Here is a 26503-nt window from a genome sequence, read left to right on the forward strand (position 1 = left end):
CGTGTTTTTATCTTCAGCAGAAAACACTTTTATTTAATATTTAAGGCGAGAAATAAAGTCTCTCTTCTGCGTTTAATGTATCTGTATAACTTGAAAACTGTTTAACCGTGTTCAAGTCTGGTGCAATTGAATAAAAATAGATACAAAAAATTGTTACAAATGTTGGACCTTTTTTATTTTTGCGTTGTTTGGATTTATTACTGGCCCTTTAATCGTGGATTATTGTAAAATGAAAAAATCTGATCATAATTTCAATATCAACCAAATGTATTAAACGTGCAGCATAATTTCATTGTTTTTTTTCTAGCGTGCTATATCTGGTCGTTCAAAAAAGAATGCATTCAACTATGGTTGATGTAACAATAACGTGCAAAAAGTGAAAGAAATAATGGTTGTTTATAAATAACGTGCATTAAGTATCATTGTTCTAATAACGTCATGCAAAAAGTGTACTTGAAACGTTCAATTAGAGTGCATTGAACTCTGGTGGATGTGCTCAAAACGTGCAAATGAAACTGTTTTTACGTTCAAAGATGTCAAAAAATATTTTTTTTAACGTGTGGTGTGATCAATTTAGATACAACTGTTCTTACCACTCATCACTGGCATTTCCTCTTTACTTGCATTGTGTAAAGAATCTTAACTCTCAGAGTTTTTGAATTTTAAAAACTTATTTTTAGGTGGAAAACATAAAGCTAATTTTCATATTCCTGAAGGTACAAATTAAAGAAGCTTTAAAATTATAGTATTATTTGCAGTGATGCAGTGATGTTCAGAAAAGGAGTGAAATTCATCAACTATTGAGAGACGAATACAAGATAGTCTATGATCTTTAAAATAGTTTGTGTCATTTATTTATAACCTATTTCAAAAAGTATGATTATACAAAAAATAATCCCAAAATAACCCTAAACCTGCCATTTACATAATGTGCCTTTTTGTGCTTTTAAATTCAGCAGAGATTTGAAAAACTTTGTTTTTATTTCATTTAATTTAATGACTAGGGCTATTTTGTGGTTATGACTTCATTAATCTGCTTCAAAGATCTGAAACAATAGTAAAGTCGTCTGAATAATATTTCAATAAATTTCGCTCCTTGTTATTAACACAATAAAAAGAATTGTACATACATATGACGCTAACCTGTACATGCTGCAGAAGTAGGATTCGTCATACAGCTCTAAAATATTTAGTTTTTCTCAGAGGAGTAATTATATAGTGTACAATTTACAGTGTGTATGTCAAGGTTGTACAATAAGGTTGTCGTTACTCTCGATGCGCTCCAATATACGGAAAATTCATTGTACATAGTATACTGTTACTTATATTTATTGCATATGTGATGTTTAACATGCTATATGCTGGAGCTTCCACAGCCCTATTTCTTTAAGTAAAATCAACACATACTAGGCTTTCAGGTCGCTTCGTGCCCATCTTCTATTTTAATTGTTAACATTTTCTCTTTGTTAAGTTCGTGGTTTAAAAATCGAATTTTGTTGGAGGCAAATATTTAAAATTTTGATCATCTATAAACCTTCCCTGGGGTCACACGAGGTCTCACAAAAAAATTGAGCCCGATCGGTTCAGCCGTTTTGACGTTTATTGGATACTAACATACACCCAGACATCCAAGCAATGTATGTATATAAATGTAAATACTCCAAAAAGCCAACTGGGGAGTTTTTTCATCGATGCCACGATGCATACAATTTAAGAACAAATTCTTATCACAGTTTATCATTCAAGATGTATAAATTGATATTAATATATTCATTTCCATTTACCTGAAGTGCAGTACACACTGATCCAGCACACTATATATCAATATAAATTAAGATTATAGGATACGGTGATACCTATAATACTGTGGAATAGGAAGACGACTTAAGTTATCACTTTAAATAGAAAAGGTGCAGTGTAGACAGTCCCATTTTACTCAATACTTAATTTTCAAACTGAAAACCGATAATATTGCTTAAATGTCGTCTTCCTATTCAACAGTGTTAAGGAGCCACTGCAGTGCACGAACACTTATTTAAGTTGTAAGTTTATATTATTCCATTTTATTAAATAAAACCAACATTTTCGAAATCTTGAGGAAACTCTTCATATCTCCGGTAATATTAAAAGCACAAAAAAGGCACACATTATGTTGGACTAGGGGTGTTTTGAGAATATTAAGGCTAGAATTCTACTTCTAAAATTTGGTTTACGAATAAATGTCGCAAATTATTCCAAAAATCAAAGACGATCTTTCAGTCGTTTTGCAACTGTCAAATTTAAATCGTCTTGAAACCATAAAGTTTCTTGGGTCAATTTGTTAAAAAAAAAATAATATTTACCGAATGCAGTAAACATTATTTTGCATGAATGCGTGTAGTTTAAGTGAGAAAAATAAACTCAGAACAGCCCATTTTTGTAGGACACCCTGTATTTGAATGTCCCTTGGCTTAGAATTAATCTTAAGCATTAATATTTTGATCTAAAACTTTTGTATAATCTTGATTTAATATTCCTTGGATGCAAGAATAGTAGGAAGTGCTGCAGCGTCCCTGTAACAAGACAGTTTCACCAACGGTTAAAAAATTATTATCAAAGGGACTGTAAACGTAATTTCAAGTGACCCGCCTTGTAAACATGGTAATGCTTTCTTAAGAGCAATACCTTTGAAACCAATTATCTAATCAATTATTTGGAAGATAAATTGTCGTCTTTCTAGGTTATTCTTGTATGTTTTCCAGAAGAAGAAATTCGCAAGTAACTTTGCTGAGAACCAACAATTGAAAATAATTATTTTTCAAAATTATAAACATTGATAACTAATTCATACTTAAACAGACAAAGGTGACCATTGCTACCTGCGTATGAGGGTCACTTGAAATTGTATTCATGTACAGTCTCTTTAATACAAACAAAATTATAACGTAATATAAGTTAATCATCCGTAAACACCTAAATTAAAAATTATCCACAAAGTTTCGTAGATTTCAGTGTCTGGTCAGGTCTGAGAAATCATAATTTCTATTCACATCAAACCAGTTTAAAATATCGAACTTTATTGAATAGTGAAAAGTGTCCGTTTTATTTTGTCACGAAAATACCATAGCTATAGTACTGATAATATTGGAGTAAATTTGATTATCAATATTTTATCCGGCAATTCCAAATCGTGGTTTTATAAACACTTCAACAAACGAGGTTAAAGTATATAGAGTGATAATGCACGTTAATCTTTACTAATTGTTCAGGCCATGCAATTAACTTCCAAAGATCAATCTTTATATTACAGTACTCCAGGGTGATTTCTGAAAATATTTATTTTGGAGAATTTATTTCCATTTAACTATTAAAATCCACAAGACCTTTTTCGTGTGCAGGATTACATTTTTACAGGAAAACGTTCTATTACAGTCTTTTACAGAGCTTCATCCTTAATCAACGGTTCTGAGAAAACCGAGTAAAATTCAAGATACAAAACCTTCCTATCATTTGTACTCAAAAAGCGTAATGCATATTTGCTAAGATCCAGCCCCCCTGAATATACACAGTCAGGTAGCTAAAAATAACATAAAATCAGTTCAATGATATGAAAATTTTAGGATAAAATGAAACTATTTCGCTTCGTTCATTCGTTCCTTTCGTTTTTGGAATTATAAAGTTTCCACAAAATTTTGAGAAGTTTTACTTTCAAAACTATTTATTCTAATATCTTCTTCCACTATATAAAATTTTAGCGCTGAGAGAAGATATTTGCATGACCGAACTAAAAATAGAACCAAATGAACGATCTTTTTTTTGGCAGTGAAACAAAAACGCATAATTTCCTAATTTTCCGATTAAATCTTTGTCAAATAATTGTCTCTGATGGACAAATACTATTGTTGTTTTCACTCAGAGATTTTCCACAGCATGTGCTATTGTGTACAAGCACTGTACACGACCAGCAGACATCTTTGTATTCAGGGATATTTAAGGATCCTCTGAATATGAAATACAGAATCTTCAAAAATAGACTAAATTCAAAAATTTTATAATTCATATTAAAAAATTGGAGTATTTCTTTAGAAGTTGTAAAACTTAACCCCTGAATGTGTATTATATGCAAAAAGTGGCCGTTAGATGGCAGTCAAAAAATCTTTCATGGAACAATATATGCAATACTGGGTTTCAAAGAGAAAGTTGAATCCTGAAAACGCTTTTTTACCAAGAGTGACAATGATAGTTGGAGCAGTCGCCTATGGATTATTTATTGCTCAGCTCCTAATCTTAAATGATATTCTTCTCTACGTTTCTTCTGCTCTACTTGGAGTAGGAGCAGCGATAATCTGGACAGCTCAGGGTAATTTTCTCTCCTTGAACTCGGATGACTCAACAATGGCCCGAAACTCTGGAATATTCTGGGCAATGTCCATCTCCTCCAGCTTCATTGGAAACATCTTCGTGTTCTTCATGTTCAGCAGAAGCGGGACGGAATATATCGACGAGGCGACAAGAAATACTGTTGGAATTGTTCTTCTCTGTGTAACCGTGGCTGGAACATGTTTAATGTTTTTTCTCCGTCCTACTCCCTGGGCGGAATCTACAACCTCTGCTAAGGGTCCGCTTGAGGCCCTGAAGGACTCTGCCAAGCTGTTCGTAACCAAGGATATGCTTCTACTAAGTGTGACCTTCTACTATACTGGAGTTCAGCAGAATATTTGGTCCTCAGTTTACGGAACATCTATCGGGTATACCAACGCGTTTGGCAAGGAGGCCAAGGATTTGACTGCGATGAGCGGGATATTTGTCGCCCTCGGCGAGGTTCTAGGCGGGGCCTTGTTCGGTATATTTGGTAGCTTGACGGTAAAACGAGGTCGGGATCCTATAGTACTTCTAGGGTTTATCCTCAGTATGGTTGCTTACTTCTTAGCATTCCTGAACCTACCAAACAGTTCGCCTTTGGGGGCTACGGACGATAAAGCTTTCATAGGATACAAGTGAACAGCCACCAGTCTACAGCAGACCAAAGGAAGTAGGATTACCTTACCCACAGTCTCCAGGACAAGGATTCCCTTATCCGCAAGGAAACCAAGGAACTCCTTATCCTCCTCAACCATACCGTCCTGGTTACCCCCCTACTTCAGGATATCCACCCTACCCTAGTCCAGCACAACCATCCTACCCTGGATATCCACCTAGTTCCTCAGGAGGATATCCACCCCCAGCTACACCAGGAGGATATCAACAGAATACAGGATACTTTTCACAGCTCTTCTGCGAATGGAAAAGGCTATAGACTCGAGGCGGAGAAAATTAAAACGGGGTGTGCACAGGAATTAAATACAGAGATGTTAGGGTAAGCTCGGCCACACACCAGTCGACCATACCAGGAGACAGAGAAAGGTTGCATCTCTAGGTTCCGAGGTCGTATGTTGCAATTTTCTTTGCTGTATTCCACCAACCCTTGGGACACAGGCTACTTTTCTTTAACAAATTATTTTTATTGAATGATGTTAAAACTGTTATGTTTGTAACTCAATATCTTTAAAAGGCCGGAATTAAAATATATTTATACTTTAATGTGAACCCTGTTATGTTTCTAAATCTTGAACTTTGAATGGATGGAATAATGATTGGCGTTGAGTTTGGTTGAATAATTCAGATTTTCAGTTTGGAGCATAACATAAACTCACATCTGTGATTATTTTTGTTATGTTCCCAGCAGGTTGCTGAGAGGAAGGGGCTGCTGGGTATGATGGGGGGGGGGGGGTTTAAAATATAAGTAATTTAACTTCTCTTGAATTATTGCAGTTTTAGTATAATTAAATCCGTGGGTGTATGAAAAACTAAAAGTTTCAACATATTTGATGGGCTAAAAAATCCTGCTCTTTCTTAATGTACTTTATGTCTTACAGCTTTGAGATAATTAAATTTGGGGTTATAATAAAATACCCTTCACTTTATCCCTAATATTATATTATCCTTCATATTATATATTATACTTCATATTATCCATAACATCACAGGTGGTATATGTTAGTATTTTAAATGTTTATCTTTGCTTGTAATAAAATTTACTAATCTAGGTGAAGGAGAGGGATGTATAATTTGAAGGAGTTATTGGTGTGCAATATCAGGAGATAAATCCAGTATGACAGAAATGGGAGAATTTTACCGAACTTCTTTTACAGAAAAATGTCGACCCTGGACAAAATTTACACGTCAACAGTGTATAAAAGCTCAGACCTGCCATCCACTAGAAAAGGTGGCCTAATGGTACATAAGGGGATATTTATTTGCTCCTTCATCAAAGATGATATTGCAGGGGCTTTCCCACACTGGGCTAACATGCTCAGTGCAGCCAAGCTGACCCCCACAGGGCTACCAAATCCCAGCAAGCAGGAGGCAGCCAAAAACAGACAGCGAGTGTTAGCCAGCCTGAAAGACTGGCATGGCTGAGATCATGGCTGTGTTGATGTAAACGCAGAGATACAAAATGATGAGCCAAAATTAAATCAAGTTCTGTGCTATCTTGTTAAACACAACTATTTACCGTTCTCGGTTTGTGTTAGCTGGGCAAAGGACCAACAGTCCCTAAAAAACGTTTTTTGATGTGGCAGGCTTCAAGGGGGACAAGAAGCACCACAGCATAGAGATCCAGGAGATCCTGGACTCAAACTCTCTTGCCGAAACGCTGGGCAGTTTTGGTTATGGCTCCACTTCACAATCAGTGAAAAGGGTACACTTTATGGATGACCTGGATGATTCTGGGGTTGTAAACCAGGCAAGCCCCTCTCATCTTCAGCGTTCAAATGAGGACTGGGAATCAAATCTGAAAAGTTTCATGACAGACAAGGTCTTTGGAAGAAATGGATGAAGAAGTTAGGTACACGGTCAATAGCCTGTTGGCTTCAGATAAAGAAGCAGGCTAAGATTTGTAGTGTTTTATGAAGTTATGTCTTACGTCTTATGTCTTAAAAGATTTTATTGAGTATATTTTGTGACATTTTTTGTCACATTTAGATAAACTAAAATGTATGTTTCTCTAAAAATTGTTAAACACCTTCAAACTTTTACATCTAGATGTTTAAATTACTGTCTTGGCATAGCAACGAAAAATACAGTTTGGGTTTTATCATGCATTTCAACATACTCCCAGACCCAGATGTCTATATCTTTGTAACCTACTTTCTATCTAAAGTTCAACTTAGTAAACTAGGCTGCGCGCCAGACCAATCCTTTACTAGTTTATTCTAAAACATCCAATAGAATCACGAAACTTTTTTTATCGACCAATAACAGACCAATATTTGATGTACAATCGTTTATGTATCCAATGAAATAATGTATGTCAAGGAATTTCATTATCTATAGTATGTTATCCTTTATATATTTGTGCGCAAGTGCAACCCCTTGTGATTTCTTTGGAATAAAAGCTTTGTAAACTTTGTATATTGTCACTCTATTCTCTACCTTTGTGAAATATATTCTGACAGATAAAAGTAAGTCATTTAATATAGTTTTTCCTTATAGAGTCTATAGTCGGAAATTGTCCATCTTTGGGAGTGTTGTAAAAAGGAATGTTACAGCATTGCAAATCAAATCTCTAGAAACATACCCTGGGAATATTAGCGAAAAATCAGAGTTTTTTAGCTCTCCGCATTGCTTAAGCTTTGCGTTGCTATTGTCTTTACTAAGACAGTTTTTGGGAAAAGTTTCAGAGTAACAACATATAAGACATTTTAACCTAAAACATTCATATTTACATCACTCTAGAATTTGGATTTTTTCTAATTATATAAGATAAGCTTCATTTCTAGTAAAAAATATCACACCTAAAAAGCCCAGTTTTGTGGCAAAATAAAGAACTTTAAAACCTAGGAATTGTATTTTGGATTTGTTATTTTTATATTTTGCAGAATAATGCCTCGAAATCAGAGTTAGTCAGGCTGCGAGAGAAGTGTCTTGATCAGCAAAGGAAAATTGATGAATCATCGGAGTCTGAGTCTGCTCTGAAGCTAACAAATGTATCCTTAGAAAGGGATATTAAGTCCCTAAGAAAACAATTACAAACAGCAGAGGGAAAACTGCTTAAGCATTCGGCTTATGGAGCAGTAAGTTCGGCCAACATTGCTCAAAATGAAAGTAAGATCAAAAAGCTCACAATAAAGTTGTCAGGAGCAAAGGAGGAAATTGATGAAGCTAAAAAAGAGGCCAGAAAATACGAAACTCTGTACAAAGAGGTTAAAACTTTGTATGCTAAGCAGAGCAGAACAAGTATCATGAAGTTGACGCCAGAGGGGAAAACAATTGAGAAGATTGGTTTGATTATGGCGCCTTCACTCATAGCATCTCCCCCAAAGAAGAAGGCAAAGCTGGCGGTCAAGGACTGGGAAATAATGAAATTCATCTCCTTGTACAATGTACTGCTATGGTAGATGTTAGAAAGTCACTTGATGTATCAGAAGAAGTCTCTCTACAGTCTTGGATTGACACTAACAGGCAACTGGGAGAACAACCAGTCAACATTGTAAGGAAATTCCTTGGAGGCCAAAAAAACCTACCCTTGCAAGATTATGTGACACGAGGATATATACTGATTGAACTAAGGGACCAATTCTTCTCTAAAATCCATATCAGGCTGAACTAAAAGTAAGATTAATTTAAGCAATTAAGTTTATGATTTACGAAATGCTGGCTAGAATACTGATAATCCCTATAACTATTTTTTAATACATGTTTATTGTTTACCCCTTAAATTCAAATTATACCTAACAACACTTTAGGTAAGTATAAATTTATAAGTTTACACCTCAACTTCAAATTAATCTTTCTAATATTCTATACTTCATTTCCATTTCATATTAATCTAGGTTAAACCCAAAAAGGCCAACTAGGCGTTATATAACGAGGTTGGTGGTGTGCATAGTACTGCTATTGTGTACCCACTCACATCGAACTACCTGAGTAGTTCGTTGAACAAGCCATTATTTTTTCGAATAAATTAAATCTTTATTTGGGAGAATTTTTGCCAGTCACCCTAATTGTATCTTATGTCTTATGTCTTATGTTATGCCTGCTTAACCTATGAGCATAGGAGCAGTCAATAAACAATATCTGGTAGGAATGTAAATAATCCCAGCCCGGATCTAGCTTAGTTTTGTTTACATTTGTCCCAGAAACTACAGTACACCAATAATATAAAGAAATATATCATTCTTGGTTTTACTCACCCATAAGCAGCAGTACATGTAGCAGAGGTGGGATCCTTCAAACATGCGTCCAGGTTGGTTAATGTAGCAGTGGCAGTACTTGTACTGCAGTACGCACAAACAATAAACAATTAGTAATATAATTACAATTAAAATTCGTATGACAGAAAGATTTTAAATTAATCTGCTAGAATTTGAAAGTTATTAGATATCAAAAGCTTTTAACAAAAGAATTACAAAAATCCTTAAAAATCACTATTCCTTTGAAATTAAAATGTCATAGTCATATTTTAGAAATAAGATTGATATTACACAACATTAGGGGGAAGGGGGGCATTTCCCTTTTCGCAATTTTCTTTACTTAATTGATCGTTTTAGAGAAATTTTAGATTTATTTGCTTCCAGGTTTTACTTTCTAAATTAGAAATAAAATATAGATTAAAGTTTGTGTTCCTGAGCATGTTCACGACGGTCTCTAAGTAAGTGATGTTCATGGTGGAGAGGAACTTTACCATTTGGTTCACCTTCTTTGCCTTGTTCAATATCTAAACAAATTATTTTCTTCAGAAAAGCACTGTCAACTTTATTTTAAGTGACATTGTCCCTCATTTAAAGACTTGAATTTCCGACATCTTCAAATTTTGGTTTCATCCAGCAGATTTATGCAGCAGCGACATAAAGAATCAAAATAGATTTGTTTTGGGCAGAACAACGGCAATATCTTCTTTATTGTGGGTAAAATAATTTGGCGTAAAGGGTAGGTTAACATGAATATGGCATGGGGGTAGGGTTGTTAAAACGTTAAACGATCGTTTTTTGTTTCTTTTTTCAATCGTTTTCAAAAACGATCATTTCGTTTTCGGAAAAATACTATCGTTTTTAAAGACGACCCACTCCTTTTGAAATTTTAGAAAACGAATAACGATTGCTTTTATAAAAACTATTTGCGACCATTTTTTATACGATTGTTTTTTTAAAAAACTATCGTTTTTTTTAAATATAAATTTTATTAACAATTATGTTAAGAATCGTTAACGAATGGTCCTTGTTACCAATCGTTAACGAAGGGTTGTCATTAACGATCGTTAACGAAACGACGAATTTTAAAAACGGTCGTTTTGGGAAAAACTGTCGTTTTTGAAAAAAAAATTATATGCAACTTTATTGAAGTTTAAAAGTTGTGGGGGAGCTAAAACTTCTTGATATTTTCATAAAAACTACTCAGTGATAAGTATAGATGCCCTCAAGGTTGGTTTCCTCTCTTCGTTAACAATCGTTAACGAAGGGTAGTCATTAACAAAACGATGATTTTGATAAAAAACGATCGTTTTGAAAAACCACCTTTTTAAAAAACGATCGTTTTGAAAAACGACCTTTTTAAAAAACGAGCTTTTAAAAAATACGATCAATTTTAAAAAAGATCGTTTTGTTTTCGATTTTTCGTCGTCGTTTTCAGAACGAAGCGATCGTTTTTCAAAAAAATTAAACTGATTAAATTAATAAGTCTTCCTATTCCACAGTTTGTTGAGTCTTATTGTATAATAAGGCATTCTTTGAGACACCCTGCAATTTTATCGCATGTGTTTGGGTAGATACATTATACAGACTTATATACATAACTGTTAATTGTTTCATGCATAGATACTTATTTTTAAATAATGAGAAGAAACTACCACAATTGCGGTTGATTAAGTCAAGTATCTAATACACACATGTGTTTACTTTTTCTAAAAATTGCCTCTGGTTCGGATTTGAGATTTAATAGGTATTTAAATACTACTTTTTATGCTCATAAATCTTAGAAAAATACACGTTTGTTAAACAATATACAATTTACAAAATAGGTGCTCATAGATACCACAAAAGGGACTGTAAACGTAATTTAAAGTGACCCTTCATCGATAGAGTGGCATTTCCGATTCACAACGGTATACTTTGTCTGAATAAAGTCCGAATTTAATTAATATGAACCACGTCTCAAATCCCCCAAAAACCGGTTTCAATTGAAACCGGTTTGAATCTTGAAAGATTTGATACGAATTTAAGTGGAACCAACCATATTTGAGCCGCGGCTCAAATTCTTTAAATTCGGCCTCAAGTATTATTTTAAATGTTCCCTTTAACTGTAGTTTATCTGCAGAATTATCTTGAACTTTTTTTACAGCAGAAACCATGAAGAATTTAGCTTCCGAATTATTGAAAAGATCCAGGCTTCATCGTTGTGTATAGGGCATGTCTCTCTTTAATTGGAGGAATATTAAAGCAGTCCCTTTAATTGGGGGATTATTAAAGCAGTCCCTTTAATTGGAGGATTATTAAAGCAGTCCCTTTAATTGGAGTAATATAAAAGCAGTCCCTTTAATTACAGGATTATTAAAGCAGTCCCTTTAATTGGAGGAATATTAAAGCAGTCCCTTTAATTGGAAGAATATTAAAGCAGTTCCTTTAATCGAAGGAATATTAAAGCAGTCCCTTTAATTGGAGGAATATTAAAGCAGTCCCTTTAATTGGAAGAATATTAAAGCAGTCCCTTTAATTGGAGAAATATTATTGCAGTCCCTTTAATTGAAGGATTATTAAAGCAGTCCCTTTAATTGGAGGAATATTAAAACAGTCCCTTTAATTGGAGGATTATTAAAGCAGTCCCTTTAATTGGAGGAATATTAAAGCAGTCCCTTTAATTGGAGGAATATTAAAACAGTCCCTTTAATCGGAGGATTATTAAAGCAGTCCCTTTAAAACCAGTGTTCGTGAAAATGAGATTGGGCTTGAGAAGACATTTTAACATTGATTAGTGGTCAAATTGATGAAGATCAATTTATGTTAATTATTTTACAGTTCTAGCTCACCATATCACATTTCTTCTTGCTGCATTTAGTATCTATATCCGCTCTGTTGGCCTGAACCTTACTGTATAGGTTCGTTATATTCGCAAATATCTAAATAGTTCGATTCATAGTTTGTTAAACATTTTCTATTCTATTATTAATTTCAAATTAATTCTTATACCAATATTAATACTAATACTAATATCAATACCAATATCAATACCAATATCATTACCAATACCAATACCAATACCAATACTAATACTAATACCAATATCAATACCAATACCAATACCAATATTAATACCAATAACAATACCAATAGAAATACCAATATCAATACCAATACTAATACCAATACCAATACCAATACCAATACCAATACCAATACCAATACTAATACCAATACTAATACCAATACCTCACCTCCTCCTTACCTTTTACCTGATTTATTATCATTCTTATGTTTAAAATGTACAATGTACATTGTTTTTATCTGCAATTCTCATTCGTTTATAGTGGGTCAACCAATTAAAACAACCTACTCTGGTTAGGCGGGTCCAAACTACATAGTAAATTGTGATTTTTTATATCAATATCAATATTAATACCAATATCAATATCAATACCAATATCAATATTAATACCAATACCAATTTCAATAACGGCTAATAATAATACCAACTTAGTTTTAAAATCAATACCAAATTAATAATATGTAATAACACTATGAATACCGTGCAATTTAAACCAAAAATAAGGCTAAATGTAAATGCTTTTAATTAAGAACTTTTAAATATGTTCCAAATTATGATTTCTAGAAAAGTCTGAAATATTTATACAATATTGATCCTTTTTAATACTTTTGATAAAACCATTTGGAATATCATAACTATGAATCTTACCTCACTATATTGAAATTGAGCCTCATCAAATATTTCATAACCTCCGGTTACACCTCCCTTCAAAGAAAAGTTTTCATGAATTAGATTTTAGGCTTTATAGAATTGTTTGTTCATAAAGTATAAAAATGAAAGATTTTACCAAAAACAGTTAAATGGTGTCACAAAGTACATACACGATACCGCTTTAAAAGAGTAAAAAGATATATTTCTTTTTTGAAATTAAAAGTCAATTAATGTAAAGCTTTTTGTTCCGATTTTACAATTTCTAAATAATTCATTTTTACTTTTACATCGTGTATGTAATGTATATTCAAAATATAGTTTAGCAAATGATATGTAATATAGAAATTTAATAAATAATGAAAAGAAATATGTTATAAAATTAGGACCTGTACTGGTTTAGACCTAGCTGATACAAAACTGAAATAAAACTTGTTGAATTGAAAATTTCGAACTAATCCAAAGAATATCAATAAAAAACAAAACCATTCACATTAAAAAAGAATAGATAATCGACAATAACAATGTCAGCATTCATACCATCATTATCAACAACATCATCAACAAATACCACATCATCACCAACATCAATACCATCATCAAGTTAATAAAATCCTACATCATCATTGCCAACAACAAAATCATTGCCGATCAACAACAACAACAACATCAAAAGCAAATACAGCATCATCACCAATAATAATATCATCACCCAATTCAAAACCAGAATAATAATAATATTTTACTTGATAACGTCATTAAGCTCCTGTATCTCTGATGTGCATGAGCATGATGTCGAAGATGATGCTGCAGTTGAACTGGATGCAGGGATGAAGGGAAAGAGAAATTGTTTCCCGGTTCCATATCCTTGTTGTAGTTCATCGTACTTAACATCCTTAATTTAAGTGTCTTTTTAATTCATCTATCAGAGATATTAATTTTTATAACTTAAGTCTAGAAAATCCTTCTCAAATGATCTTTCTGGGCTCTATCATTAATTATTATTTTCACAAAGATTAAATATTTAATCTATGCATTACCACCTAACACCCCCCCCCCCACTTTCTCCTCCTCACCCGGCCCCGTTTCCTACGTTCCCTACCTTCGAATTAGAAAATAACTTAGCATTAGGATTCTTATATTTTTTTTATTATGTGTATTAGTGCAAAATATTAGATTAATGTTATCAAAATACTTTGTTTAATACAGTTGATTGGTAGTTTTATTTATCAATTTAGTACCGCTGTCCCGCTACTTCCTCCTCGATACTCTGCTTTTTAGATGAGCAACCTCATTGATTTTATCTAATTATCTTAACTATACTTTGCTTTGAATCTTCTGTGCGTACATCTACACATTGTGAAGAGGGAGGAGTGCAACAACTCTGATTTATATGTTATACATATACAACATATACATATATAGGTCTATATACCGATAGACACGCCTGGCGCACTAGGGTATAAAAGGGTTCTCAACCCTGTTGTGCATAAAATTATGATAGATCTTATCAGTGTTCGAATTTAGTGACCTGAAGATACAAAATGTAATTGAAACGAATCATGAAATATTTATAACTTAATAATATCTGTGCATTACCATCGATTCTCTCTAGTCCTATTTGTGATTAAACAAATGTTTTCTTCTAAATTAATGCCCCCACCCTACCCTCAACCCCTAAAACACCCGAAACCCCTGAAACCCCTCAACAACGTTTACACTTGTTTACAGAGAATAAAAGTTATCAACGCCTCATCTTTGTAATTCCCAATTTAAGAATAATGTTGTATTGTATCCAGAGATGAGATTTTAAAAGCTTTAAACCCAAAGATAATATATATAGATATGCAGGCAGGTAGAAACCTCCTTCCTAAATTGCTTGTAGCAGACAACTAATTTTTGAACAGGGAACAGGAATAAAGGGAAAGGAAATGGCACTTGTCCGGCAAGAGAAAGCCAGTCTCACTGCTTTGCAGACCAGTACAGTAAACTTACAAACACTCTTCTGGTACAGACACACAAGTACGCATTTAGTGCTATCACGCATAAACAAAGTGATAAATTAGCAACAATCCAGAGGATAAAATGCCATGCATACGACAGAGATGGTGCTGTTTGCACCTTTTCTCAAGACCTCAAAATTTATACCTGCCTGCATATCTATATATATATCATCTTTGTTTAAACCCGACTAAAACCCAAACTCGGGCTTAGATAGAACCCAAGTCAGGATTGGTTCTGATTCAACCAATGAGAGACTGTTTTGCAAGCTTTCTCTCTATAGCAGACATAATGCCGTCAGATCAACTGTGACAAGGAGATGTAAATTTTGAAAGTTAAAACTTTATGTAGACACAGTTGTATGTTTATTGTTTATTTTACATCTAAATATAAATTTGGCTTGGGTGTCTGTATGTCTGTTTGTTTGTTTGTATCCAATAAACGTCAAAATGGCCGAATCGATCGGGCCCAAATTTTTTGTGGGACATTACATGACCACAGGGAAGTTTTTTTATGATCAAAATTTCAAACATTTGTCTCCATCAAAATTCGATCTTCATTAAATTTTTGAAAATTTTGAAAATCCACGAAATTTTTTGTGAAAATCCCCGAATTATTTTTGTTTTGTTTTACGATGTACACAAAGAGAACATGTTCACAATTAATTTAGAATATGGGCAAGAAGCGCCCTATAAGGCTAGTAATTAATAAAATTTTACACCACAAATAATTCCCGAGATTTAAAATGTACAAATATAAAAGATTTTACAAAATTTACGATCATCAGCTGCTGAAGACTCGAGCCTTAAAGATAGAAAAACCCAAGATGGTTGGTTCTTATTAAACTCAAGACATCCAAAACCCGGGTCTTGACTTGAGCTTTACTTGTGTCTAAGCAGACGAAAAGACCGGGTTTTACTTGGGTTTAAGCTTTTAAAATCCCATCTCTGGATTAAATTCTGAAATAATTNTTCCTCTTCCGGGCCACATATTAGCCTATTTCTTCCAGCAGCCATGAGCCACCACTATTTCCTCTTCCGTACCACCACATTTAACTCTTCCGGTCAAAATTACTTTTCTGAATGATATATTTATTGATTTTTTAAAATAACACTGTAAAGGCCATAAATGTACCATTTAGTTTTGCCTGCAAGAGTCAAATGTGGTGGTCGGAAAGGGAAATAGTGGTGGCTTATGGATGTCGGAAGAGAAAAAAGCTAATATGTGGCCCCGAAGAGGAAATAGTGGTGGCTCATGGCTCATTTTTCAAATCTTAAACTGAAGAGGGAAGATCATAAAAAGAATTAGCTTGCTGTTCAGAATTGGAGGCTTTAAGGGGAGTCCTCCCCCCCCCGCCACCACACAAAAAAATATAAATTATTGCAGTGCCGTATCCTAATTCTCCCTTTTAAGTTTACAAAGTTTTTTTTGAAGGAGAGATAAAGTAAGTAAGTAAGTAAGTAAGTAAGTAAGATTTATTAGAGATAAATCAAGATCATAATACATATTATAATATGATTAACATTCTCATAAGAATATAATTGAATATATCATGGGTTTTATCACAGATTAAGATAAGGTTATATCATAGGAAGTTTAATTTTCTCTGCATATAGGGAATAGCAGATTTTCTGTATTTCTCCATTCTAGCATAGTTGACAGTAAATAGTTCAACGTTCCGTAGCTGGTGGTTGTGAGTGACTGGTTCTACCGGGAATAGGGCAGAATGCCTTTGAGATTTTAGACATTTTTTAGCAAAGGATAAACAAAGTTTCTCTCTCCTAATCCTTAAGGTTTCTAGTTCCAGAACTGATAGAGCATATTGATAATTAACATATACTGCTCCTAGAATAACTTTTAGGGACACCTTCTGAACCCTTTCTAGGGCCTCACCCTGTGCTATGGTTAAAGAGGAACTCCATACTACACAACAGTACTCAAGAATACTACGTAAATACGCAATGTAAACTCTAACCAGGTCTTTCAGGTTCATACCAATAAACTTGAGTTTACAGAGTAGGGATAATCGGGCATAACTCTTTTTGCATATTTCTCTTGTATTAGTCTCCCAATCTAGGTTTTCAGTTATCCAGACTCCAAGTAACTTCATTGATTCGACTCTTTGGAGGTTAGAGCTATTTAGTTTCAGTCTGGTACTAAACTTGGATTTATATCTGGTGAATAGCATATAGTTGGATTTCTCACAATTAAGCATCATTTTATTCTGTTTAGTCCAGTCTGATATTGTGTTAATGCATATCTGAGTGTGAAGGTTGGTCAGAGGGATAAAAATATTATCAATACCAATATCTGATGCAACATGCAGCTTATGGTTATATGAGGATATTCCAGTTGAAAGGTTGGATAAATAGAGAAGTTCAAGCATAGTTAGATCGTCAACATATTTAAATCTGCAGTCAGTATTAACACAATCTGCATTATCATTGCATTGAACTAGGTACTCCAGTACTCCAAGAAGTGTACCCTGTGGACCACCTCCCGGCATTTGGTATGTTTTAGAGGTACTTCCATTAAATTTTACTGACATTGATCTATTAGACAAGTAACTTGATATTACACTGAGAAGAGCAGGATGAACTCCTAGATTCATAAATTTTATGATCCCTAGAGTGGGACATTGTCGATCAAAAGCAGCTGACCAATCCAACATAGTTGCTAGTACTCCAGGGGATCCTAGGTTGTTGTCTAGATGAGATAGGATTTTATCTACTAAGGATATTAACATATGATCAGCTCCTGTTCCTTTTTGATTTCCATACTGTGCAGGATCAAGGTTGGGTTCTATATCTTCTAAAATCCAATTTCTCAGAAACCTTTCAAAAAGTTTACTAAAATCACTTGTGCATGAAATCTTACGAAGGTCTTTTATTGTAATTGGGTTTTTCAACTTAGGCACCAGTGTTATCCATTCAAATTTCCACATTTTTGGATATGTTCCTTGCTGCAAACAAGTATTAAAAATGTTAGTCAAGGGTTAGGCAAGCTCAGCTGCGAATTTGGTTCTAAGTTTATATGGAAGATCAATAGGAAGGACGGATTTGGTTCTTTTCATCATTCTCAGTTCGTTGTATATTTCATGCTCATGTAGAGTTGGCGGGGGGAGAGAAGGAAGGAAGGATGGGAGAATATTTCTATTTAATGGTTCATATTCTTGAGATATCCTGGCAAAGTGTTCAGCAACACAGTCTGCTGCATCTTCGTCAAGAATATCATTAAGACATTCTACATTGATAGACTCAGATTTGACATCTTGCGAGTCTATCTTTTTAACCAGACTGTACCAACGGGAGGGGCTGGAGTTTAAGGCTTCATCAAAAATTCTGGTGTAAAATCTTTTACAATTTGCTTTCTTTACAGTTAGAAATTTTTTCTGTAGGGTTTTCCAAAGAGGACTTTTGCGATTGCTCCAAAATTCTTGCTTCATTTTTCTGTTAATTCTTTTTAGCTCTGGTGTCATCCATGGTTTATCTAGAGGACTAACAGTGATACTTTTTTCAGGAAAAAATTCTTCATATTTAGATCTGATAGTATTGTGAAAGTTCCGAGTTTTCTCATCTATATCATCAGTGCTCAATATTTCATACCAGTTATGAGCAGTCAAGATTCTGCCAAATTCGTTAATTTCTGATTGAGTAATACTTGCAAGGTAATTGGAATGAAGTACCTTTAAAGTAGTTTATATTTGCTAGGATTTTAGAGTGCTTCGCGCTCATCTTATATTTTAATTGTAAACATGTTCTCCTTGTATACATTGTAAAGAAAAAAAAATTCGCGAATAAATAAAAAAACCTGGATTTTCAAAATTTTCAGATATCTAATTTTGTTAGAGGCAAATTTTTAAAATTTTGAACATCCTTAAATCTTTCCTGGGGTCATGCGAGGTCCCCAAAAATGTTGGGCCTGATCGGTTCAGCCGTTTTGACGTTTATTGGATACAAACAAACAAACACCAAGACAAGCAAAAAATGTATATGTATATAGATGTCTGAAGATGTCTGATATCCAAGAAGTCAAATGTTTTGAATTTACAGTTCAAATTTTTCCCACCCCCTCCAAAACATAGAACCTTCTATGGGGGGGGGGAAGGCGTCTGATATAAAAAATATTTCTGTATATGTCCTTAATTGATCTAACCTCTTTCCCATCAGGTTGAGCCAAGATCTCCTCCATAATCTCAAACCTCTGCTCCAACCTCTCAAGCCTAGAGATTTCAACGACCTGGGAATCCGTCCTAGTGATCTTAACGCTGGAATTCTGTTCCCTTGTTATTTGATCGATTGAGTTCAACTCCTGTTCTAGATACTCTACTCTAGCCTCCAGAGTTCTGGTTCTTGATTCTAATATTTAGATCGAATAAACTTTATGAATCATGAATACCAAAAAAGTGTTTACATGTAGAGAAGGAATCAGAAATATGAGGAATAAATGTCGTATTTGATGTTTAATTTACTCAAAATGTCGCTAAGAAATTTGTAGTTGTTGCAACAGATATTTTTCTTTAAAAATGTTCTGAGCAAATTTAAAAACTTATTGATATTTAATGGTAGAAAAACGACACAAATTCCATTTATTCTGGTTCCCTGCATTGTACAATGCACACTTTTGTTGAAACAGCAGATCGAGACACAATCTAAAGAAAAAATGTTCTTCCATTTTTTATAAAAAAAAGTACTTAAGTTTGAATCTCAGGCCTCGCAAAAAAAATCGTTCGATTCTACAACTTGCACACCATTTTGTTCATCACCATCTTTTTATAATACGTTTGGTACTAATCTTATCAACCATATATAAACAAGGTGTCCCTAAACTGTTTGGATACAAGGTGCACCCTAAACTGTTTGGAAACAAGGTGCACCCTAAGCTGTTTGGATACAAGGTGCACCCTAAACTGTTTGGATACAAGGTGCACCCTAAACTGTTTGGATACAAGGTGCACCCTAAACTGTTTGGATTCAAGGTGCACCCTAAGCTGTTTGGATACGAGGTGCACCCTAAACTGTTTGGATACAAGGTGCACCCTAAACTGTTTGGATACAAGGTGCACCCTAAGCTGTTTGGATACAAGGTGCACCCTAAACTGTTTGGATACAAGGTGCACCCAAAACTGTTTGGATACAAGGTGCACCCTAAACTGTTATGATACAAGGTGCACCCTGAACTGTTTGGATACAAGGTGCACCCTAAACTGTTTGGATACAAGGTGCACCCTAAACTGTTTGGATACAAGGTGCACCCTAAACTGTTTGGATAAAAGGTGCACCCTAAACTGTTTGGATACAAGGTGCACCCTAAACTGCAGTTTGGATACAAGGGGCACCCTAAACTAACTTTAGTGACGGAAGAAATAGTGGTTTTAAAAGAAGAATGGGGGATCCAAATAAACATAATGAAAAGGGGAAATGGCGGCTTTCACATGAGATCATAGTTTTACTAGTTTGTTTCTTGGAACATTAATAATGATAAAAAAAATCCTTCCCCGTGTATTTCCAAATGTGGTCTGCTTTTTTTGCTCTCTTTATTACATTAGATATTACGAATTACCATGAGATTTCGATTTTTCAGAAAAAAGAAAAAAGATTGCTCAAACAAAAAACTTTTCTTTATTTTTAAAGTTACAAAGAGGTTAAATCATGTTCTGGGAAGCTTATTAGTTGTTAAAACTTTTTTTATTTCTTCCGGATTCATTTGAATCCGGAAAGACCTTACGGAATTAACCTTTCCTGAAGCAAACAATTTAAACTTATTGAAATCAAGACCGGAACCATTCTTAACCGTTTCTTTAATAAATCTAATCTTTAGATGCTACAAGTACACAGAGCTTGAAAACCCTAATATCAACTATTGAACATTTAATTTTTCATCCATGTATATTATGATTGTAAACAATTTTCTTCTTCATTTTAAAACTTTGTTACAAGGGTATAAATATGTATTGTAAATTAACCAAAATATGAAAGTTGTTGAAGAGATAATTGACGAAACAAAGGGGAATATTTTATTAGAGCCATTGCACTTCTCTGGTTTGGAATGTAATAAATCAAACAAAACAAAAATCGATTACTCAGATTAGCCTTGAAACTACTATATTTATGTAGATATATACGTATAGTTTGCATATATATATATATATATATACATATATATATATATGTATAGATTGCCTCCGGCCATATCCCCCTCCCATCATATCCTTTCCCATAACATATACACACAATATAAGCCTCTAGTCATCTTGGATTTTTCCAGTATGGAAAATATGAACTTTAATTAAGAAAAAATACCTAAACGATTTAGCAGATTCCGAAGTTCTTCATATCCATCCTCGGGAATACTAAAATGAAGAAAATATAAAATACATTGGTATATAGGCGATTATATCAATACTATGAAGACGACTTTTCTGTTTAAGTTTTGATTTATAACAAGCTTTTTTCAAATTCCAAGTTTACAGAAGCTTTTATTTGATAAGCTCTCTTTGTTTCCATGTATGTGTGAATCCATACTGTTTAAAAGCTTGGTAAAAATCAAAATTTGAAATCGAAAGTTGTCTTCATCGTATTGATATATATATAACGACGACTGTACTATAGTTTTGCTTCATACAACCCATTTGACTGATTATTTTCTCTTAATAATGTAAAATGTCGTAATTAGAATGTTAAAATTTGCCCGATTTTCAATGTTAATACAGAGATTCAAAACACAAATGTTCTCACTAATGCCTACAACTTGACAACAGCACTCTCTACTAATAAAAAGACAACTTTTTGAAATTAGATACGATGGTGTGTTATGTTTTATTGAAGTCACTTGTTTTACAAACTTTTAGGGGATCATTTCAAAGTAATAATTATATGTTTTTGTTGATGATTTATCTGCAAGCCTTGTTCGATCCTACAGTTTAGAATAATAAAAATGCAAAGTGTTCGGATCTGTTGCTTTTATAAATTTATTTCTAGAAATTTTAGACAAATTTCAAATTCATTTTCGCAAATTAATTTGAGTTTTAACGAATTTACAAATTATGAAGAAAACTCCGAAATCATATTTACTGGCGGCCGGTAGCGGTGAGATGGATCTAAGGGGTGAGAGGAGCAAAAAAGGGGAAATCCACATTTTTTCTTATTAATAATTTGTCCATGTAACATTTTTCGATTTAGAAGATGCATTTGGTTCAGTGCCGCACCCTCTCATCATACATACCCTCAAAAGGTTTAATGTTCCTGCCGAAATTCAGCTTTATATCAGCACAAAAAAGGCAGACCACATTTTGGAAATGGCAGGACTTGGGGAATTTTGTGATTATTATCTCTAGAAATTTACTTCTAAAATTAGGTTGACAAATAAACGCAGCAAATTATATAAAAAATCAACTCGTCTTGCATACTGTCATGTTTCGTGGGACACCCAGTATTTCAAGAAGAGCAGAAATTCCTTGGCAAACTTCTATTTCCTACTGGTAACCTTAGTGATGCTTTCGATTACATCAAGAGTGAATTTGAAAAAAAAACCTAATAAACATTAATGCACTTCTTATTCGGGATGAATATAAAGTCTGGATCTACAAACATTATTTCATTCCTTCTATTCGATTTCTGCTCACTGTTCATACAATATCACAGAGTCATCTGAAGAAACTAGACACATTCACTGATAAATTTGTGGAAAAAAATGACTGGATTACCACCCTGCGCAACAAATGCTGCTCTACACTTGAAACCTGGCCTAGACATCACTTCAATATCCACCCTGCACAAAACAACTATGACGCAAGCATACACTAGAATAAGAATACTGGGTGATGAAACAGTTAACTCTGCCTTACAATCAAAATGAATAAATACTAAAGTGGAACAGACTAAGGCAATGACGACAGGTTGGGCCATAAGGTTTTATTTGGTTTGGAAATAATTAAACGAAAAGATTTCTTTTGGAAAGTAAAGACTAGAAAAAATAGACTAAAGACCCATGTAAACGTCGTCTTCAGTTAGAACTTCGAAATTTGGTGGTGTATTTTTGGAACTACGTCCATCCCCTCTACTTCCCATCAGACCTACAAACACGTGGTTTTAACAGATGTGGTAGGTCCGATGCACTGTAGGTCGGATGGGTGCACATTAAAAACAGTATGTTGGTGCATCCGACCTACTTTAAGCTGTCGCTTGGACACGTTAGTAGGTCTGATGGGCCTTTTTCGTAGGTCGGATGGGCATTTTTCGTAGGTCGGATGGGCATTTTTCGTAGGTCGGATGGGCATTTTTCGTAGGTCGGATGGGCACTTTTCGTAGGAAGTATGGGCATTTTTCGCAGATCGGATGGGCATTTTTCGTAGGTCGGATGGGCACTTACAATCCTTTTAACAATAAATATTATAACTTGTTTCACTTCCAGTCCCTTTACCAGTAAATATAACTTATTACGCTTACAATCCCTTTAACAATAAATATAACTTATTACGCTTACAGTCCCTTTAACAATAAATATAACTTATTACGCTTACAGTGTGATTTTCATTTTTTTTGCGCGGCGCAAGAAAACATGATTTTCTTAAATAAAATCATATTCATGAAGTGAAATCGAAGTTTTTAACAAAGTTGAAAGATTGGAATGAAAACACACAAGCGCAAGGAAAAAACATGCATTGTTGATTTTTTTTTTCAAGTGTGATTTTCATGTTTTTTTTGCGCGGCGCAAGAAAACATGATTTTGCTAAATAAAATCATATTCATGAAATGAAATCAAAGTTTTTAAAAAAGTTGAAAGTTTGGAATGAAAACACACAAGCGAAAGGGAAAAAACATGCATTGTTGAATTTTTTTTCAAATATGATTTTCATGTTTTTTTTGCGCGGCGCAAGAAATCATGATTTTGCTAAATAAAATCATATTCATGAAATGAAATAAAAGTTTTTAACAAAATTGAAAGATTGCAATGAAAACGCACAGGCGAAAGGAAAAAACATGCATTGTTGAATTTTTTTTCAAGTGTGATTTTCATGTTTTTTGCGCGGCGCAAGAAAAAATGTTTTTGCTAAATAAAATCATATTTATCAAATGAAATCAAAGTTTTTAACTAAGTTGAAAAATTGCAATGAAAAAACACAAGTGCAAGGAAAAAACATGCATTGTTGAATTTTTTTCCAAGTGTGATTTTCATGTTTTTTTGCGCGGCGCAAGAAAACATGATTTTGCTAAATAAAATCATATTCATGAAATGAAATCAAAGTTTTTAACAAAGTTGAAAGATTGGAATAAAAAGACACAAGCACAAGGAAAAAACATGCATTGTTAAATTTTTTTTCAAGTGTGATTTTCATGTTTTTTTGCGCGGCGCAAGAAAACTTGATTTTACTAAATAAAATCATATTCATGAAATTAAATCAAAGTTTTTAACAAAGTTGAAAGATTGGAATGAAAACGCACAAGCGCAAGGAAAAAACATGCATTGTTATATTTTTTTCAAGTGTGATTTTCATGTTTTTTGCGCGTCGCAAGAAAACATGATTTTGCTAAATAAAATCATATTCATGAAATGAAATCAAAGTTTTTAACAAAGTTGAAAGATTGGAATGAAAACGAACAAGCGCAAGGAAAAAACATGCATTGTTGAATTTTTTTTCAAGTGTGATTTTCATGTTTTTTTACGCGGCGCAAGAAAACATGATTTTGCTAGAAAGCAAAAAACACTAGACTGGGACCAAGAAACCCCTTCTCTGAAAACCACCTCTGAATAGCTAAACTATACTCATGCTAAAAGTCTTATATTGCATGCTGTTTTTTTTTTGGCAAACCCTGTCAAATATACAATGCGATATCCAGAGAAAAGAGTATTAGTTTGTAAACTTTTATATTGTTTAATGTAATTTTGCTTTAGACAAATATAAATGATAAATAATATATATAAAATGAAAGAGCTTGCTTAAGGTTTATAAGGTTGTGTGATTCATCTTCCTCTAAACCTCTAATCAATCTGTTCTAGTCTAACAGTTACACAAGACAGATGAGAGAAACGATAGTTTTTAAAAATGACCCCCTCGTTTTGAGCTTTTAGAAAACAAATAACGATCGTTTTAAAAATCAATTGTTTTTTAAAACGATCGTTAACGAAGGGTTGTCGTTAACGATCGTTCACGAAACAACGCTTTTTAAAAAACGACAGATGGGAGCAGAGGAGAGAATGGATGGTAGCAGAGGAGATAATAGATGGGAGCAGAGAAGAGAGAATAGATTGGGAGCAAAGGAGACAGAACAGATGGGAGCAGAGGAGAGAGAATAGATTGGGAGCAGAGGAGAGAGTATAGATGGAACAGAGAAGAGAGAATAGATTCGGAGCAGAGAAGAGCGATAGATGGGAAGAGAGAAGAGAGAATAGATTGAAGCAGAGGAGAGGGAATAGATTGGAGCAGAGAATTGAGAATAGATGGGAGTAGAGGAGAGAGAATAAATGGGATCAGAGGAGAGGGAATAGATGGGAGCTGAGAATAGAGAATAGATGGGAGCAGAGGAGAGAGTATAGATGGGAGCAGAGAAGAGAGAATAGATGGGAACAGAGGAGAGGGAATAGATGGGAGCAGAGAATAGAGAATAGATTGGAGCAGAGAAGAGAGAATAGATGGGAGCAGAGAAGAGTGAATAGAAGGGAGCAGAGGAGAGGAAATAGATTGGGAGCAGAGGAGAGAGAATGGATGGTAGCAGAGGAGATAATAGATGGGAGCAGAGGAGAGAGAATAGATTGGGAGCAGAGGAGAGGGAATAGATTGGGAGCAGAGGAGAGGGAAAAGAATCTTACAAATCTCACTTGTTTCATGTACTTTAATCTTAATTCTCCTGTTTTCTTTATTTTTCATAATTTCTCTAATTTCCTGTTTTCGTTACCTTCCTGTTTTCCTAATATATCTATATTTAAAGTAGACATCTATGTTTGTCTGTCTGTCTGTTTGTTTGGATTCCATGCACTGTATAATGCAAATTCTTCTTTTAATAGATAAAGTTTGAAAATATCAAATCAATCTGCAATTCCAAACTTTTGTTTCTGTGAAATATTCTATACTAGGCTTTAAGGGCGCTTCGCGCCCATCTTCTATTTAAATTGTGAACATGTTCTTTTTGTTTACATTTTAAAACAAAGAAGAAAAAAATTTTGCGGATTTAAAATAAAAATTCGCGGATTTTCAAGAATTTAATTTTTTTTACAAAATTAAAACCTTTAAAACACATTTTTTTTTAAATTTTTATCATTCATAAACCTTTCCTGTGGTCACGTGACAAACAGACAAACAGCCAGACAAGCCAAATTTATATATAGATGGGGATCCAAAATAAAGATAAAACAGCTGATCAAATAAAGTCTGGTTTTCTCAGGAAAATAACCATGCAAAACTTACACATTAAGTCCTGTACAGAGGCTGAGTTGAACCAGAAGAAAAACTGTCAAACTACCAGTATTCTAGAATATCATAAAATATGTAAAAACTTTAAAATTCGCATTTTTTTCTGTGTGAGTCTTAGATTTACTCACAAAAAAACCAAGGAAACAACGATACACAAAAACAAGGGTT

At 33.9% G+C, this 26503-nt stretch overlaps 1 protein-coding gene across 1 annotated transcript; it reads right to left on the bottom strand.

The window, feature by feature from the left end:
* Nucleotides 1-1042: 1042 nt before the first annotated feature.
* On the bottom strand, nucleotides 1043-26385 carry LOC111696871 (uncharacterized). Its single transcript, XM_023466667.1, has 12 exons — nucleotides 26330-26385; nucleotides 21228-21277; nucleotides 19081-19283; nucleotides 13671-13819; nucleotides 13314-13344; nucleotides 12925-12981; nucleotides 12041-12130; nucleotides 9645-9736; nucleotides 9213-9296; nucleotides 2516-2552; nucleotides 1785-1814; nucleotides 1043-1180 (listed from the first exon to the last, which is right to left on the bottom strand). The coding sequence occupies exons 3-12, from the start codon at nucleotides 19114-19116 to the stop codon at nucleotides 1139-1141; spliced, it is 648 nt and encodes a 215-aa protein (XP_023322435.1). The 5' UTR covers nucleotides 19117-19283; nucleotides 21228-21277; nucleotides 26330-26385; the 3' UTR covers nucleotides 1043-1138.
* Between the last annotated feature and the right edge of the window lie 118 nt (nucleotides 26386-26503).

This window comes from Eurytemora carolleeae, unplaced genomic scaffold, assembly GCF_000591075.1.
Source record: "Eurytemora carolleeae unplaced genomic scaffold, Eaff_2.0 scaffold69, whole genome shotgun sequence".
In the NCBI taxonomy this organism is placed as follows: Eukaryota; Metazoa; Arthropoda; class Copepoda; order Calanoida; family Temoridae; genus Eurytemora; species Eurytemora carolleeae.

Excerpts from the sequence above, each read along its gene's own strand:
- LOC111696871 (XM_023466667.1), bottom strand. The coding sequence starts at position 19,116 with ATGGAGGAGATCTTGGCTCAACCTGATGGGAAAGAG. Across the intron at positions 13,820-19,080 it reads CTCAACCTGATGGGAAAGAG|GATGTTAAGTACGATGAACT; the intron begins GTTAGATCAATT and ends ACTTAAATTAAG. Across the intron at positions 1,815-2,515 it reads CTACTATTCTTGCATCCAAG|TGTGCTGGATCAGTGTGTAC; the intron begins GAATATTAAATC and ends ATTGATATATAG.